This window comes from Pristiophorus japonicus, chromosome 13, assembly GCF_044704955.1.
Source record: "Pristiophorus japonicus isolate sPriJap1 chromosome 13, sPriJap1.hap1, whole genome shotgun sequence".
NCBI classification, from domain to species: Eukaryota; Metazoa; Chordata; class Chondrichthyes; family Pristiophoridae; genus Pristiophorus; species Pristiophorus japonicus.
Genome location: NC_091989.1, coordinates 71107572 through 71125918, shown reverse-complemented (window position 1 = coordinate 71125918; position 18347 = coordinate 71107572). Strand labels below are relative to the sequence as shown.

Here is an 18347-nt window from a genome sequence, read left to right as displayed (position 1 = left end):
GTCGGCAACATACAAGAGTGCCTTCAGAGGCTTCACTTTTACGTTAACCGCCCTACAACTATGATCGTAACGTTTAGCTGCTTTATTGTAAAGCCAGTTATTCACGCTTTGAGAATGCAAGGACCAGAAAAATTATAGAAATTTACAGCACGGAAGGAGGCCATTTCGGCCCATCGTGTCTGTGCCGGCCGTCAAAGAGCTACCCAGCCTAATCCCACTTTCCAGCTCTCGGTCCATAGCTCTGTAGGTTACGGCACTTTGAGTGCACATCCAAGTACTTTTTAAATGTGGTGAGGGTTTCTGCCTCTAGCACCCTTTCAGGCAGTGAGTTTCAGACCCCCACCACCCTCTGGGTGAAGAAATTTTCCCTCAAATGCCCTCTAAACCTTCTACCAATTACTTTAAATCTATGCCCCGTGGTTGTTGACCCCTCTGTTAAGGGAAATAGGTCCTTCCTATCCACTCTAGCTAGGCCCCTGATAATTTTATACACCTCAATAAGGTCTCCCCTCAGCCACCTCCAAAGAAAACAAACCCAGCCTATCCAATCTTTCCTCATAGCTAAAATTCTCCAGTCCAGGCAACATCCTCGTAAATCTCCTGTGGTGACCAGAACTGCACGCACTACTCCAGCTGTGACCTAACTCGTGTTTTATACAGTTCGAGCATAACCTCCCTGCTCTTGTATTCTATGCCTCGGCTAATAAAGGCAAGTATTTCGTATGCCGCCTTATAAATACCTTATCTACGAAAAAATAATGATAGAATGTTGCAGCGTAGGAAGAGGCCATTCGGCCCATCGTGCCTTTGAAAGAGCTGTCCACTTAGTCCCACTCCACCGCTCTCTCCCCACAGCCCCAGCCAATCTTTCCTTTCCAAGTATATATCCAAGTTTTATTTATTTACTGTGTGACCTCTTGCAGAACCTTTTTCATAATTTTGCAAGGATCCAACACAGTCAGAAAGAAAGAATATGTATTTATATAGCGCCTTACACGTCTCAAAGTGCTTCACAGCCAATGAAGTACTTTTGAAGTGGTCACTGTTGTAATGTAGGAAAAGCGGCAGCCAATTTGTGCACAGCAAGCTCCCACAAACAGCAATGTGATAACGACCAGATGACCTGTTTGTGATGTTGATTGAGGGATAAATATTGGCCAGGACACAGGGAAGAACTCCCCTGCTCTTCTTTGATGATACGTCGACCTAAGAGGGCAGAGGTGGCCTCCGCTTAACTTTTCATCCGAAAGATGGATCATAAAATTGATACCGATGAAGCTCTTCTTAACTCCTCTCTCCAGAACTACCCCACAGTTGCCCCCTCACACCACCCAATTGTTAAACGAGTCCACTAACCAACCCACAAGTCATGTGCTGACCACAATATGTGAAGAATCTCCAAAATTTAGTCATTTGGCTCACTCTATAATAACAACAACTTTTATTTATATGGTGCATTTCACATAGTAAAACACCGAAGGTGCTTCAGAGGGTGTAATCAAACAAAATTTGACACTGAGCCACGTAAGTAGACATTAGGATAGTTGACCAGAAGCTTGGTCAAAGAGGTAGCTTTTAAGGAGCATCTTAATGGGGGAGATTGAGGTAGAGAGGCGGAGAGGTTTAGGAAGTTCACGGGGAAGACTATCTGCTCCATCGTCCGGTCATGCCGCACAATCTGAGGATGGAAGGTGGAATCAGGTTAAGACTATTTGCTCAAACACTTCTCCAGGATCCCGGGTCCTCAGGTATCCACCTAACCCAACGACAGAGGAGGGAACAGCAGAGACATTGGAACAAGTTGCGAGACAAGGCCAGAGAAAGCGTGCCTCGGTCTGACGACTATCTCCGACCTTGTATCAAAACAGCGAAGTTTATAAATCGCTGCAGCAGAGGTTAGATTATGGCCTGGTGATCCTGCCATATTGTGTTTGTTTTATGTAATAAATGCCAGGATCTGGTGGTGCTTATTGTAATGTATTTGCTTCATGGGTTCTTTGCTTAAGAATTCATAGCAACACATTGCCATTAAGAACTAGTTGGTTTATTAGCAAAAGGTTTAACAATCACACTACACATTACCAGCTCATCCACCAGGCTCACAACCATCTGCCTCATCGTGGATTCCTCCGAACCCAACTGGCTGGGGTTTTATTGAGTCTTGTGAACATCACGTGACTGGCTAAGCCACTCACAACTCAACAAACCTGTAAGCATATTCACAGAAGCATCCATTACAGAAGGGAATCCTAGAGCTTAGGGCCCAGGTAGCTGAAGGCACGGCCGCCAGTGGTGGAACGATGAAAATCAGGGGTGCACAAGAGGCCAGAATTGGAGGAGTGCAGAGCTCTCGGAGGATTGTAAGGTTAGAGGAGGTTACAGGGATAGGTCGTGGAGGGATTTGAAATGAGGATGAGTTTCTACCTGTAACCTTTGGTTGTTTTCATTCACAGTTGCCCCTTCTGTTGACCGGTGTCTCAAAATCCTAGTCATCATCCTCCTTACTACTCAGATCATTTATGTTGATCGACAGTGTTGCCCTTATTTCGTGTTGGGCCGCAGGAAGTTTGCATTCTACACTAGATATTTAATGATGTATATAGATAGGCAGCAGCACTAAATCATTTGAATTTAGAGAAGCTGTGAGCCCATGCTAGAAAAGCCCTTGATGTGGAGAATAAAACTTGGAACTGATATATTGGAGAAGTCATGCTTGAAGTTAAGTGAACATTATCATTGGTAAAACAGCCACCATTAACTGATGTATATTGAATCTGAATCTTGAGAAATGATTGAAAGTCTCTTGTGAGCCAAATGTTTAAGGCATACTTCTTGAAGATTAAGCAGTGTGTGTGAGTTTAAGGGAGGAAGCCAAGCTGTTAGTGAAATGAATTGAAGGCAGTTTCAGTATTCCTTTACTACAGCCAAAAATATTGTTTCAGTCACACCCTGATGCACTGTGAGGTACTGGCATTCAGAGAAAGAAATCTGATCTCATCTGTGTTGCTAGGTTGCATGATGTAAGTATTTTCAGAATTCGTGTATGGAATTATATTACTAGAACCTTTCATCGAAGAAAACTGGAATAAAAGCAGAAAATGCTGTAAGTCTCAGCAGGTCGGGCAGCATCTGTGGAGAGGAAGCAGAGTTAACGTTTCGGGTCGACGACCCTTCGTCAGAACTGGAGAATGTTCGGAAAGAACAGATTCTTAACAAGCATTGAGAGGGGGAGGGGAAGAAAGAACAAAAGGGAAGGTCTGTGGTAGGGTGGAAGACAGGAGAGATCAGAGGGACAAAAAGGATGACAAAATGGCAATGCCATAGTTAGAAAAGTATATCGAAGAAAACTGATTGGGCTGGATTTTCGGTTCTGGTCATTTCGGGGCGGTAATGGCGGCAGGGCGGTAAAGTTTGCGCCCAGGAACGGTTTGCGCCTCAGTCAGTAAAATTCATCAGCTAGGCCCTGAGTGTAGAGCAGAGTGCTAAGGGAGGACACCTCTTTTAGGGCACTAGGCCGGCTGAGCAAGTGAAAGTTGGTTGCTAAAGAGCTGGCCGCGGAACACCCTGAGAGAGGCTTCTGTGGTGAAAAAAAAATCGCACCTAAAAACACAACAAACATTCCCAATACCTTAAATACCCCACAATAAGCTACACCGCAAAATTAAAACTAAACAACACAATCAAACTGACCTCATTCACCAATTCCATCACTCACCGTGGCCGGGACAGCTCTGGCCGACAGGTTTCCAGGCAGTCCCACCACGGCGCTAGGGGGCGCTAGAGGGTGAGCGCGCAACAAATTTCACCGCGCAGCCGAAACCGGCGGGATTGCACGCTGGCTCGACACTCCCAGGCGCTGCAGCTCTGCTCCCCGCAAAACCCACAACGAATTACCCCGCGGGGCGCTGGGAGTTGCCCCCCCCTCCCTCCCCGCCCGGAAACCATCCCCGCCGGCATTACCGCCCCTCCCAGCCGCGAACAGAGGCGCCAACATCGGGAAAATCCAGTCCTCTTCGAATGTTTACAAGTTCTAATGGTGAAGCAAATTGTAGCGAGGTTCAGGATATCCAAAAGGGACTTTAATGAAGGGATCCTCAGCTCTCCTGGAAATAACAGCAGCCATCTGTTGCGTTGGGAAACAGCCACATTAGACATTTGTACCTTTAATAGCTCGATAATGCAGCTCAGGAACTCAACTGGAACACAGTGTGCCTTTCCATGTGCTGCATAAAGGAACTGATGTATCACTTGCGACTGCTTTTATTTGAAGTTCCCTGCCTATTCTCTATAGAAAGCAGCAAACCCATCTATCTCGATGTGGGAGAAAGAGTCTTGAAGGACAGTCAGTGCATTTTGCTCGAGGCAGATTCAAAAGCCTTCCGTTTCCACTCATCGGTCGTGCTGGGGTCAGCACTACGAGAGTGAGGATCAAGTGGCTCATAAATGACTTGCCAAGCTCTCAGATTAGGTTGCTGCCTTTTACTGACTCCGAGGCCCCGATATTTACGGGAGGGACTTAGAGTGTGTGTTTGGGGGTGGGGGGGGGAGAATCCTGGAAATCCCAGGGACAGAAGTCCCGCCGAGTTAAACGTCGTCATTTCTTTCTTCCATTTCCCACCTGGCTGCCGCACAGATTGACAGACTGACCAGCCACCAGGCGGCAAAACCACCAGCGGAAGGCCGCAGCCGGAGACCATTGGGGACGATCCCTGAGAAACATTGCGGGGTGGGGGTGGGGGTGGGGGAGGGGCAGTCGGACCGGTAAGCGGGAGGGAGTGGGGGGAAACCGAGAGGGGTTGTGGGGAGAGTTAAGGGGGAGGACTTGCAGTCAGAAGGAACGGGAGACCAGGAGATATTAAGGGGGCAGAAGGCTTGGGCACGCGGGTTTGGAAGTTGGGGGTGGGGAGTGTGACGATTACGGCGTAAGGTTTGGTTGGGGGGTGGGGGGGGGGAAGCACTCCTGCTCCTCCTGATCTACAAGTAGACTTGAGAAGGCTCTAGCTGGCTTGATCCGACCAATCCTGCCTTGCTTTAATTGCCGGGTTTTCCGAGCCATCAAAGTATCAGGAACAGAGCCTCATTTTAATATTAAAATCGCAGACCCGCTTCTCTAGAACGGGTTCCTCCGATACCCTCAATCCCGCCACCATTAATACGGAAAAAGCCGTGTTTGCAGCGAGTTGGTCTGAACCGCTTGGGGGGAGGGGGGGGGGGTTAAAATGTCCCCCTTGTAGCTATTATTTTGTATAATATAAATGGAATTATAACCTTAAAAGTTCACCATTAAAGCTAAGTGTTACTTGTTTTTAAGAGTCTCCATTACATTTCCAGTTGATGTGCACTGTAGGCTATTGAACACTTGTTGTGACACTATTGCATATGTATCAGAAAATGGTTGGCAGTGGCTGAGGGGAACATTTTGTCCTCGGTTTGCACGATGTGAAGAATGGTAGAGACTATGTGACAGGAAAGCAGTGATCTCATCAAGACATCGGGTTGTGAAGGAAACCTCCTGCACAGCCGCCTCTCCCAATGCGCTGCCCATTCAGAATTTTGCGCGCGGAGAAGGAAATCTACAGTCTTTACCTGGTCTGTCCGGTATGTTGCTCCAGAACCACAGTAAGATGGTTTATTATTAACCACCCTCTGAAATGGCCCAACAAGTCACTCCAGGGCAGTTAGGGATGGGCAATAACTGCTGCCCTTGCCGGCGATGCCCACATCCCGTGAACAAATAATAATAAAGGAACAAATAATAATAAAGGAACTATCACAGAAGCCCTAAAATGGGCCTTGGGGTAGAAATTCGTCTTGGCTTCGCTGGAACTGAATATCCGATGGAGAGTGTAATGGACACTGCCTGAGACAAACTTCTACACCATATGTGTGCTTTTATTCCATGAGTTTTTCTTTGCCCTGTAGATCTTGCAGTAGACGCACTCTGTGCCTTCAATGTTTGACACAGTCCATACTGAAGGATGAATCATCGTAAAGCAATTCATATCGATTTGGGTAACAGTCCACACTTACCAGGAGTTGTGTTATGTGACACAGGAAGTATCTCATTTTCTTGATTGAGTATGGAACATCATACTAACTAGCATTAGACTACCAACTAATTCAGTTGGTTATCAAACATTGGATTTCATTTCCGATGCGCAATATAATTATTAGTGAAGTACTGCTGGTGGGTGAAGAGGCTAGTGAGCGGCAGTGGGCAATGCCCCCCCTCCATAAGCTGTACTGCCTCCTGTGCAGCCCGCCTCCCCCAGTGCATGGCCCATTCAAATTGTTGCACCTGTGGGGTACCCACAATATAACCGGTGGTGAATGGCCTGCGCGGGACCTCGCGGATAACTCCTGCGGCTACACAGCTTAGCGGGAATGTTGGCGGTAGGTGCATTGGCTGTTTGCTCTGTCCCACATTAAATAAACAAATCGCTGTAATAACATTGACCCGGATTTTACGGGGCCCCATACGCCGTCGTAAGAGCCCCGCTAGTTCCGGGTTTCTGCATGTGACGTGCATACTCAAAAACCCAGAACTTGCGATCTGTCAAGTTTCTCGGACCCATTCGCTGGAAATTCACTTTCGCTGGTGCAGAGTTGGGCTATTTGCCCAGCGAATACCCACCAAACCCTTACACCTGGTAAAAGCAGGCATAGGGCCACCTTTTACCAGCATACAGGTTAAATAAATGTTAAAATACATTTATTTTTTAATAATTTAAACATTCACTGACATTTAAAATTAGTTTAGGTCAATTGTGTCTCGGTTAAAAATGTTTACATTTATTTTTCAAGAAAATTACATTTTTATTTTAAATATTTAATTAAAATGGTATTTTAATAAACTTTGAACCTATGATCATTTATTTTAATTTCAGTGTTGTGAAATTGTATTTATTAGGTGATTACTATTAAGCTTACGGGGATTCTGTACGTAAATGGAAGCATAATAGGAATCCCCCTTTGTCATTGGTTGGGCTGGCCCATGTGATCCCAGGGACGCTTGCGAAGCGCCTGCGCTCCTGGGATGCAGGGTCCTTTATGTAGGCCTACGCCTGCAGGCCCAGGATCGCAAGAGTCCGGAGCCATCGGGTAAGTATGGAGTTTTCTTGCAGTTCGGAGGTGTACGTGGGCAGCAAACCTTCTGGCCGCAATTTCCAGCCCCTTATGTGCATTCCAAAACTATCATACTACTGCTTTGTAACCTGTTTGTGGATTTGTAGTCAGCACAATATCTAAAATCCACATGCTTCCCAACCAGATCATCATCATAGGCAGTCCCTTGAAATTGAGGAAGATTTGCTTCCACTTTAAAACTGAGTTCTTATTTGACTGAACAGTCCAATACGGGATTTACAGTCTCTGGGGCAGACAGTGATTGAAGGAAAGGGTGGGATGGGACAGTTTGCCGCACGCTCCTTCCGCTGCCTGCGCATGCTTTCTGCATGCTCTTGGTGACGAGACTCAGCGCCCTCCCGGATGCACTTCCTCCACTTAGGGCGGTCTTTGGCCAGGGACTCCCAGGTGTCGGTGGGGATGTTGCATTTTATCAGGGAGGCTTTGAGGGTGTTCTTGAAATGTTTCCACTGCCCACCTTGGGCTCGCTTGCCTTGTAGGAGTTCTGAGTAGAGTGCTTGCTTTGGGAGTCTTGTGTCAGGCATGCGGACAATGTGGCCTACCCAGCGGAGCTGATCAAGTGTGGTCAGTGCTACAATGCTGGGGATGCGACACAGCATCATCTATCCAGTATATTTGAAGTGTTCCAATAAATAGCAGATTCATTTTGTCTTGCCAATTCACAGGGTGAGTTCTGCATGAGCGCACATTATTGCAAGCAAAGTATTATACGAGACCTATCTTGACTGGAAGCACTTTGGCTGTTAATCTGGTCAATGCCCCACGTGAAGGCTCTTCAGTCAGTGTCATTTCACTTCACCATCCAGTGTGTAAGATAGATGCTTAGGAGGCCTCAATCATTGGAATACCAAACCTTCTCCATTGAGGATTCAATAGACTTAAAGTGTTGAACAGCCCATTGATGTACTGAAACTGTGCAGTGTAATGGAGGCTATGCAAAGGAGGCTGTATTTTCGATTAAGTGTGAAAACAAGATATACATAGGACTGATGGTATAGTATTTGATGATAATGATGAACTCAGCCACCTATAGTTCAAAGGTTGACCAAATCTTGGGGCAGCTTCAGAACAACTGTTTGACACATTCATAAAGTCAAAGTGTGTTGGCACAGTTCTAATATTGATAATCATATAGTAAATAACTTAGAAAATACTCAACTGCTGCTATATGTTAATTAAAACCTTTCAGCAATCTGTATTGGCTTGTTTGTTGTGGCAAATGGGATTACAGAATACTGACTGTATAAACAGCCTGAATTGGACACTTAAGTTGGCCTGCAGGATAGTGAGACACAGCTGACTAGTTGATTTGTAGGCATAGGGACTCCATGCTAAATTGAGGTGCTCACAAAAAAATTGCTGACTGTAATATATTTGCTTCACACGGGTTCTTTGCTGAAGAATTCATCGCAACACATTGCTATTAAGAACTAGTTGGTTTATTAACAAAGGTTTAATAATCACACTACACATTACAGACACACTACACAGTTCATCCACTATGCTCACAAATGTATGCCTCATTGTGGATGACCTAGACCCAACTGGCTGGGGTTCTATTGAGTCTTGTGAACATCATGTGACTGGCTTAAGCCGCTCACAATGTAACAGCTCTACAACTATTTTGTTGAAACATTAATACAAGTGCCCCCTGATTAAAGGGGGGGGTGTTACTAAAACCGACACAGTTAAACAAATTAAACTTTGGACAGTAAACTTAAATCAAATAAAAATTTGGTTGCCGGGAGTGATGATGCATTCCAGTACCTCCAGCGCCCACCTCTCGTGGAAGGCCGCGAGCGTACCAGTGGACACCGCGTGCTCCATCTCCAGGGACAACCTGGCTCGGATGTAACCGCGGAAGAGAGGCAGGCAGTTGCAACAGCTCTACAACTCTTTTTGTTGCAAAAACAAGAAACAATTAAATCAAGTGCCCTCTTATTAAAGGAGTGGGGGGGGGGATACTTCAAACATTTTTCAAGTGCTCTTTTTTTTTTTGTTTGTTTTTTTGGGGGGTTTATTTGTGGGGGGATTTTTGTGGGGTTTTTTAAGGGCACCGAGAGGCAAATTATACAAGTGCCCCTTGAAGTGGGGGGTGACACTAAAACCCGGCAATAAAACAAATTAAACTTTAAAACATATAAAATCAAATTAAAATTTGGTTGCCGGGGGTGATGATGCACTCCAGTCCCTCCGGCGCCCACCTCTCGCGGAAGGCCATGAGCGTACTGGTGGATACCGCGTGCTCCATCTCCAGGAACACCCTGGCTCGGATGTAACTGTGGAAGAGAGGCAGGCAGTTGCAACAGCTCTACAAACCTGTGAGCATACTCACAGGTGCATACATACACTAACCTGTCAGACCTTCCCATCACTGCAGTCGGAAGGCGAATGTGACGCCTCAATAAAGGTTTCCATTGAGAAATCGAGGAACAGGCCTCATAAAACCTGGTCGCTCATGCATCAAATTTACTTAATGAATTTTAGTTGCTGCCGAATAGGGGCTTCACAGTATTGAGCGAGAGCTGTGGGTCTGTTCGCACAGTGTACTAGCAAACTCTGTCCCAGCTCAATGCTCTGCTGGCAATAACCTGACATCGGAACAGGAGGCGGCCAGTCAGCCCCTTGAACCTGTTCCGCCATTCACTTAGACCACAGCCGATCTGTACCTCTATCCCATTTTCCCGCTTTTGCTCCATAACCCTTGATGCCCTTATCTAACAAAAATCTGTCAATCTCAGTCTTGAAAGCTCCAGTTGACCCTCCTCTCTCTCCACCCCCCCTCACCCTCTTCTCCCCTCACCCTCTCTTCTCCCCTCACCCTCTCTTCTCCCCTCACCCTCTCTTCTCCCCTCACCCTCTCTTCTCCCCTCACCCTCTCTTCTCCCCTCACCCTCTCTTCTCCCCTCACCCTCTCTTCTCCCCTCACCCTCTCTTCTCCCCTCACCCTCTCTTCTCCCCTCACCCTCTCTTCTCCCCTCACCCCCTTCACCACCCCCCCCCCCCCAACTGCCTATTGGTGGGGAGAGTTCCAGATTTCTGTCGCTATTTGTGTGGGAAAGATCTTCCTGTTTTACCCCTGGCTCTAATTTTAAGATTGTATGACCTTGTTCTGGACTCCCCAGCAGAGGAAGTAATTTCTCTCTATTTACCCTACCACGTCCATGTATCACTTTAAACACCTCGATCAGATCGCCCCTCACTCATCCACACACAAGGGAATACCAGTCTGTAATTGCAGGCGATGCCACTGCTTCAAACATCGCCACTCATGCTTCCTTGCCAGGACGGGTACTTGCCTGAGGAAGAAAAGATACGTACGTATCGTGACTCATGAATCGTTTCGAACTAAGACGCTCGGCCCCATGCCTTTCAAGGCAAGGTGGGACACTTGTGGACCAACAGGCCGATGGAGTTTAAATATGAATCACGAAGTGGCTCCCCGTCCATAGCAGAGTAAAGACGCCCTGTAGAACAGACCAGTGGTCGCTATGGGCTTCCAATTGTTACCTATCTTCCAGCAGGTGCAGAGAGCTCTGGCAAAGGTGGACCCCACTTGTCTTTGTTGATTTGATTCCAGTGTCTGTTTCCAGAGTATACTCAGCAACGAGGGATAGTTTTCACATTAACCGGCAGCCCCCTTCACGTTGCAGCATTTTAACAGATAATTGTCAGAAATTTCTTTCTTAATCCATGCCACTAAACGTGCTCTGTGCCACACATAAAACTTTAAAGGCTGGATTTTCGGTCGGAGGCTACTTGGGCCGCTAATGGCAGCGGGGCGGTAAATTCTGTGCCGGGAAATGGTTTGCGACGGCAGCCAAAAAGCTCGGTTGCTGCGCCTTAAGAGTGTAGCGGAGCGCTAAGGGAGACGTTCCATACCTCTCTTAGGGCGCTAGGCCGAGTGAGCAACTGAATATTCCGTGCTAAAGAGCCGGCTTCGGACTGCCCTGTGAGAGGCCTCCCTGCAAAAATAAAATCAGAACAAAAAACATTCCCGATAAAGTACTGCCCCAAAGTAAGGTGGATCGCAAAAAATGTCACTAACCTTTTTCAATCATTCCTTCCCTTCGCGCCTCGGGACACCCAGCTTCCTCGGGCGATCTCGCCGCGGGGCACTACGGGAACCATTCCAGCCGAATATCACAGCGCTGTCGGAACTGCTCAGTGCCGTCGGTACCGGCACAATGAATGTGCCGAGCGGGGCGAATGGCGCCGCTTGCGGCTCCAAACCCCTTTAGCGCCCCTGTTCCCACCCTGTCCAGGGGCACAAACCGACTGGAATTCTAGCCCAAGCTGGGAGAGTGCTTTTTCTTAAATCTTCTTCTAATCTGATTTTTTTTCAATCTGTTCTTTTAAAGGGCACGGTTTTGAGGAAGCTCCTTCTGAATCGTTACTTTGGGAACCTTCGTACTGTCTATAAAGGGAACGGACACAGCAGCAGCATCAATGCCCCACTGGCAACAGGGAGCTTCTCCAAGCCTGCACAACCTGGAGGTAAATCCGTGGCCGGACATTGAATTATATCAGTTTTGTTATGTATGTAAACATTGTAACTGTGTAAGACTTGCCACCAGAGGGCACAATTGTTGGAGGCTCAAGGGTCACCTGCACACCTCGTGCAAGGGGAGTATAAAAGGTTGTCTGCCATGCTGCTTGGGCACTCTGGAGTTGTATTAAAGAGACTACGGTCACATCAGTTTTAGCTCGCAGTACTCAGTCTTGTGGAGTTCTTCCATACTTAACAGGTTTAACAGCAATAGAAACTGATAATATGGAGTTTAGATGCGTGCAAATGAAAACAAAATGAATTGATCCGAGGTTGCACGCATTTTCTTGATTCCCCGTGAACTAAATCAGTGGGTAGCGCCCTCACCTCAGAGTCAGAAGGTTGTGGGTTCAAGTCCCACGCCAGAGACTTGAGCACATAAATCTAGGCTGACACTCCCAGTGCGGTGCCGATGGAGTGTTGCACTGTCGGAGGTGCCGTCTTTCGAATGAGACATTAAACCGAGACCCCGTCTGCTCTCTCAGGTGGATGTAAAAGCTCCCATGACTCGAACCAAAGAAGAGCAGGGGAGTTTTCCCCGATGTTGCAATGCCACCACTGCTGGGAGGGTATAATTACAATGTGACAAATTTACATCGGCAGGTTGTATTATAAATGCGGGGCCTTGCTTTGTGCGAACTGGCTGCTGCATTTGCCTAACAAAGCAACAATATCTGCACTTTAAAACTACTTAATTGGCTGTAAGGCGCTTTGGGAGGCCCCGAGGTTGTGAAAGGTGCTATAGAAATGCACATGCTTCTTTTTCTTTAGGTTTAGTAATATCTCAGGCACCCAGCATCTTTCAGTAGCAGTGCTATCTTGTGAGTTCTTCCTTTTTTTAATAGGATCAAACTCTCGATCGAGTCGACTTAGCCTATCAGAAGTGCCCTCTGTAAGCAGCTCCACTCCCTGCCTCCTCCTCGCAACATGGCTCCGCCTCCATTTCTAACGGGTAGTGCTTGGTGCTCAGTGCCAGACACTAAGCGGGGAGCATTTGGGCACCGAGGGTCCAGTGGGGAGTGCGGCAAGATGGGGACCGAGCTGCGGAATGCCGCCTTACCCAAGGCCGAGCCTGGAACTTGGAAACCGCACAGACTTCCAGGTCGCACCTCGAGACCAAAGCCTGGCAATGGTGGTTTCTGGGAGGCCACAATGGCCAACGTCAAAATGGGAGAGGGGAGGGTCATGACCTTGCCAAACCCCCATTGGCTCTGCCACTGGTTTATATGGGTCACCCATCGAAGTATGCTGGATCTAGACAAGATGCAAGATGTTTCATTATAACGGTAGATTAATTGTGAGGATTATAAAGAAAAAAGCGCCATTCATGATCTCAGGATGGTCTTTGCAGCCAATGAAGTACTTTTTGAAGTGTACAAACTGTTGTAATGTGGGAACCTCAGCAGCTAATTTGTGTATAGCAAGATCCTACAAACATCAAGGGATAGCTGTTACCAGATATGATGTAATTGGGATTACAGAGACATGGCTCCAGGGTGACCAAGGCTGGGAACTCAACATCCAGGGGTATTCGAATATTCAGGATGAATAGACAGAAAGGAAAAGGAGGTGGGGTGGCGTTCCTGGTTAAAGAGGAGATTAACGCAATAGTAAGGAAGGACATTAACTTGGATGATGTGGAATCTGTATGGTTAGAGCTGTGGAACACCAAAGAGCAGAAAACGCTAGTGGGAGTTGTGTACAGATCAGCAAACATTAGTAGTAAGGTTGGGGGCAGCATCAAACAAGAAATTAGGGATGCATGCAATAAAGGTACAGCAGTTATCATGGGTGACTTTAATCTACATATTGATTCGGCTAACCAAACTGGTAGCAATGCGGTGGAAGAGGATTTCCTGGAGTGTATTAGGGATGGTTTTCTCGACCAATATGTCGAGGAACCAACCAGGGAGCTGGCTATCCTAGACTGGGTGATGTGTAATGAGAAAGGACTAATTAACAATCTTGTTGTGCGAGACCCCTTGGGGAAGAGTGACCATAACATGGTAGAATTCTTTATTAGGATGGAGAGTGACACAGTTAATTCAGAAACTAGGGTCCTGAACTTAAGGAAAGGTAACTTTGATGGTTTGAGGCGTGAATTGGCTAGAATAGACTGGCAAATGATACTTAAAGGGTTGACAGTGGATAGGCAATGGCAAACATTTAAAGATCACATGGATGAACTTCAGCAATTGTACATCCCTGTCTGGAGTAAAAATAACAAGGAAAATTAAGGATAGTGTTAAATCCAAGGAAGAGGCATATAAATTGGCCAGAAAGAGCAGCAAACCTGAGGACTGGGAGAAATTTAGAATTCAGCAGAGGAGGACAAAGGGTTTAATTAGGAGGGGGAAAATAGAGTACGAGAGGAAGCTTGCAGGGAACATAAAAACTGACTGCAAAAGCTTCTATAGATATGTGAAGAGAAAAAGATTAGTGAAGACAAACGTAGGTCCCTTGCAGTCAGATTCAGGTGAATTTATAAAGGAGAACAAAGAAATGGCAGACCAATTGAACAAATACTTTGGTTCTGTCTTCATGAAGGAAGACACAAATAACCTTCCGGAAGGAGTAGGGGACCGAGGGTCTAGTGAGAAGGAGGAATTGAAGGATATCCTTATTAGGCGAGAAATTGTGTTCAGGAAATTAATGGGATTGAAGGCCGATAAATCCCCGGGGCCTGATAGTCTGCATCCCAGAATACTTAAGGAAGTGGCCCTAGAAATAGTGGATGCATTGGTGATCATTTTCCATCAATCTATCAACTCTGGGTCAGTTCCTATGGACTGGAGGATAGCTAATGTAGTGCCACTTTTTAAAAAGGGAGGGAGAGAGAAAGCGGGGAATTATAGACCAGTTAGCCTGACATCAGTGGTGGAGAAAATGTTGGAATCAATTATTAAGGATGAAATAGCAGCGCATTTGGAAAGCAGTGACAGGATCGGTCCAAGTCAGCATGGATTTATGAAAGGGAAATCATGCTTGACAAATCTCCTGGAATATTTTGAGGAGGTAACTAGTAAAATGGACAAGGGAGAACCAATGGATGTGGTGTATTTGGACTTTCAAAAGGCTTTTAACAAGCTCCCACACAAGAGATTGGTGTGCAAAATCAAAGCGCAAGGTATTGGGGGTAATATACTGATGTGGATAGAGAACTGGTTGGCAGACAGGAAGCAGAGACGGGATAAACGGGTCCTTTTCAGAATGGCAGGCAGTGACTAGTGGAGTGCCGCAGGGCTCAGTGCTGGGACCCCAGCTCTTCCAAATCATTGATATGTATTGTAATGAAGGAATTAAGTGTAATACCTCCAAGTTTGCAGATGACACTAAACTGGGTGGTGGTGTGAGCTGGGCAGGGGTTGCTAAGAGGCTGCAGGGTGACTTAGACAGGTTAGGTGAGTGGGCAAATGTATGATAGATGCAGTATAATGTGGATAAATGTGAGCTTATCCACTTTGGGGGCAAAAACACGAAGACAGAATATTATCTGAACGGTGGCAAATTAGGAAAAGGGGAGATGCAACGAGACCTGGGTGTCATGGTTCATCAGTCATTGAAAGTTGGCATACAGGTACAGCAGGCAGTGAAGAAGGCAAATGGTATGTTGGACTTCATAGCTAGGGGATTTGAGTATAGGAGCAGGGAGGTCTTACTGCAGTTGTACAGGGTCTTGGTGAGGCCTCACCTGGAATATTGTGTTCAATTTTGGTGTCCTAATCTGAGGAAGGACTTTCTTGCTATTGAGGGAGTGCAGCGAAGGTTCACCAGACTGATTCCCGGGATGGCTGGACTGATATCTGAGGAGAGACTGGATCAACTGGGCCTTTATACATTGGAGTTCAGAAGGATGAGAGGGGATCTCATAGAAACATACAAGATTCTGACGGGACGGGACAGGTTAGGTGCGGGTAAATTATTCCCGATGTTGGGGAAGTCCAGAACCAGGGGACACAGTCTTAGGATAGGGGTAGGCCATTTCGGACTGAGATGAGAAGAAACTTCTTCACTCAGAGTTGTTAACCTCTCGCTGAGAGTTGTTGATGCCAGTTCATTGGATATATTCAAGAGGGAGTTATTTATGGCCCTTCCGGCTAAGGGGATCAAGGGGTATGGAGAGAAAGCAGGAAAGGGGTACTGAGGGGTCTGTTTGTAGCAATGCAAGAAAAAGCAATTAATATTCATCACACAATATTAATTTTATATTAAATAAACAGGAATAGTCCTTTACAAAAGCAAAATATTGCAGATGCTGGAAATCTGAAATAATAATGCTGGAAACACTCGAGCAGCCTGTGTGGAGGGAGGAGCAAATTTAACGTTTCAGTTTGATGATCTTTCATTACAACTGAGTCTGACGAAAGCTGTCGACATTTTGCGGTGTCCTGGCCAATATTTATCCCTCCATCAACAGAACTAAAACAGATTATCTGGGTCATTATCACATTGCTGTTTGTGGGAGCTTGCTGTGCGCAAATTGGCTGCCGCGTTTCCCACATTACAACAGTGACTACACTCCAAAAGTACTTCATTCGTTTTCACACGTCCAGTGGTCGGGAAAGGTGCTTTATAAAATGCAAGTCTGTCTTTTCTTTCTTTTCTTTCTTTCTTTCTTTCTTTCTTTCTTTCTTTCTTTCTTTCTTTCTTTCTTTCTTTCTTTCTTTCTTTCTTTCTCTCTTTCTTTCTCTCTTTCTTTCTCTCTTTCTTTCTCTCTTTCTTTCTCTCTTTCTTTCTCTCTTTCTTTCTCTCTTTCTTTCTCTCTTTCTTTCTCTCTTTCTTTCTCTCTTTCTTTCTTTTTCTCTTTCTTTCTTGTTGGAAGAAGTACATATACTGGTACTAAGAAAGAGAATACAAAGTGAAGTCTCCAGCTTAAAGTATTTGATTTTATTTTCCACAGGTAGCTCTTCATCAGATCCAGACAAGTGTGGGGTCTCTGTATTTGAGATTCAGTGTCACCTTGACAGGGAAGGGGCATCGGAACTGGCCACTGACCTCATCACCAACACAAAGAATTCCAGAATCTTTGATGAAAGTATTATGCTTGGCATTGCGCTGTTGGAGGGTGGCAACGCCCAGATCCAGGTAAGTCACGGGTCAAAGTTGGGAAAGCTTCAAACCACCCCCCCCCCCCCCACATTAATCAGTCTGTTTTTAAATCTCAGTATTCATTTTACCGTCAACTGAACGAACTGAGGAAGTCGGAGAAATTCTTCAAAGTCTTCTACGACCGCATGAAAGTGGCCCAACATGAAATCAGAGCCACTGTGTCGGTCAACACCAATGATCTGAGCAGCAAGAAGAAGGAAGAAGACTATGATGTTGTGGCACCGGTCAAGAGGAGAACAGGTAACTGTGAACGAGAGCAACCACGGGGCAAAGGTTGAAACTAGTTCGGGGCAAAGGTTGAAACTAGTTCGAGGCAAATTATTAAATCCAGGAGGTTCTTTACACATTGTGGTCAGCACGTGACTTGTGGGTTGGTTAGTGGACTTGTTCAACACTTGGATAGTGTGCAGGGGCAACTGTAGGGTAGTTTTGGAGAGAAGAGTTAGGAAGAGCTTCTTCATCGGTATCGATTTTATGATCCATCTTTCGGATGAGACGTTAAACTGAGGCCCCATCTGCCCTGTCAGGCCAATGTAAAAGATCCCGCAGCACTATTCGAAGCAGAGCAGGGGAGTTCTCCCCAGTGTCCTGGCCAATATTTATCCCTCAATCAGCATCACAAAAAACAGATTACCTGGTCATTAACTCACTGCTGTTTGTGGGAGCTTGCTGTGCGCAAATTGTCTGGTGCGTCTCCCTACATTACAACCATGACTACACTCCAAAATGACTGTAAACGCTTCAGGTCATCGTGAGAACATGAAAGGCACTATAGAAATGCAAGTCTTCCTTTCGTTATGAATAACTCCTAACTGGTGACCTCGGGGAAGATTATAATTTTGCACGTCAAACGCGAATCTTCTTCATTGCACCAGATATATCTTTGTAACTTGTATTTTGTTCCCTTTGAGAATTTCCCTGAAGATCTTTTCCTTTGCCCCCTTTGTTGGGATTCCCACACTACATACCAGTTTGTTGAGATGAAAGCAGCTGGTTAGCATCTGACCCTCGCACGCGATGCGGTCTGGAACAAGCCGTGAGGTGTGGGACAGCTTGGAGGCACTATTGTTCCCTCCCGATGGAGAAGTGCCCAGTCTCCCTTGGCTCCTCCAAAAGAAAGAAAGAACTTTCGTTTCTATAATACCTGCCAAGTCCTCAGGATGTCCCGAAGCGATTTACAGCCAATTAAATACATTTTGAAGTGTAGTCCCTGTTATAACGTGACTCCCCTGCTCTTCTACGAAGTCGTGCCATGGGATCTGTTACGTCCACCTGAGAGGGCCGACAGGACCTCGGATGAATATCTCATCTGAAAGACGGCATCTCTGACAGTGCAGCACTCCCTCAGCACTGCACTGGAGAATCAGCCTGGATTATGTGCTCAAGTCTGGTCGATACAGAGACTGTAGGAGAAATATAAACAGACCTTCAAATACCAAACAAGAACATGGATTTTAAATTGAAATGTGTTGGAAATGGAGTCTCATTCTGAAATATATTTGTGGTGAGAGTTTACAGCGCTGTTAATGTATCTGGCTGTAAT

General features: G+C 46.1%; 1 protein-coding gene across 3 annotated transcripts in view; it reads left to right on the top strand.

Annotated features, from left to right (window-relative positions):
• The window catches only part of itpr2 (inositol 1,4,5-trisphosphate receptor, type 2), a 404634-nt gene that overhangs the window by 288346 nt on the left and 97941 nt on the right, over positions 1-18347 (top strand). For all 3 annotated transcript variants that reach the window (XM_070897635.1, XM_070897634.1, XM_070897633.1), the window contains 3 exons: positions 11508-11643; positions 16596-16780; positions 16861-17044. In XM_070897635.1, the coding sequence (XP_070753736.1) occupies positions 11508-11643; positions 16596-16780; positions 16861-17044 (505 nt within the window). The remainder of the gene's footprint in view (positions 1-11507; positions 11644-16595; positions 16781-16860; positions 17045-18347) is intronic.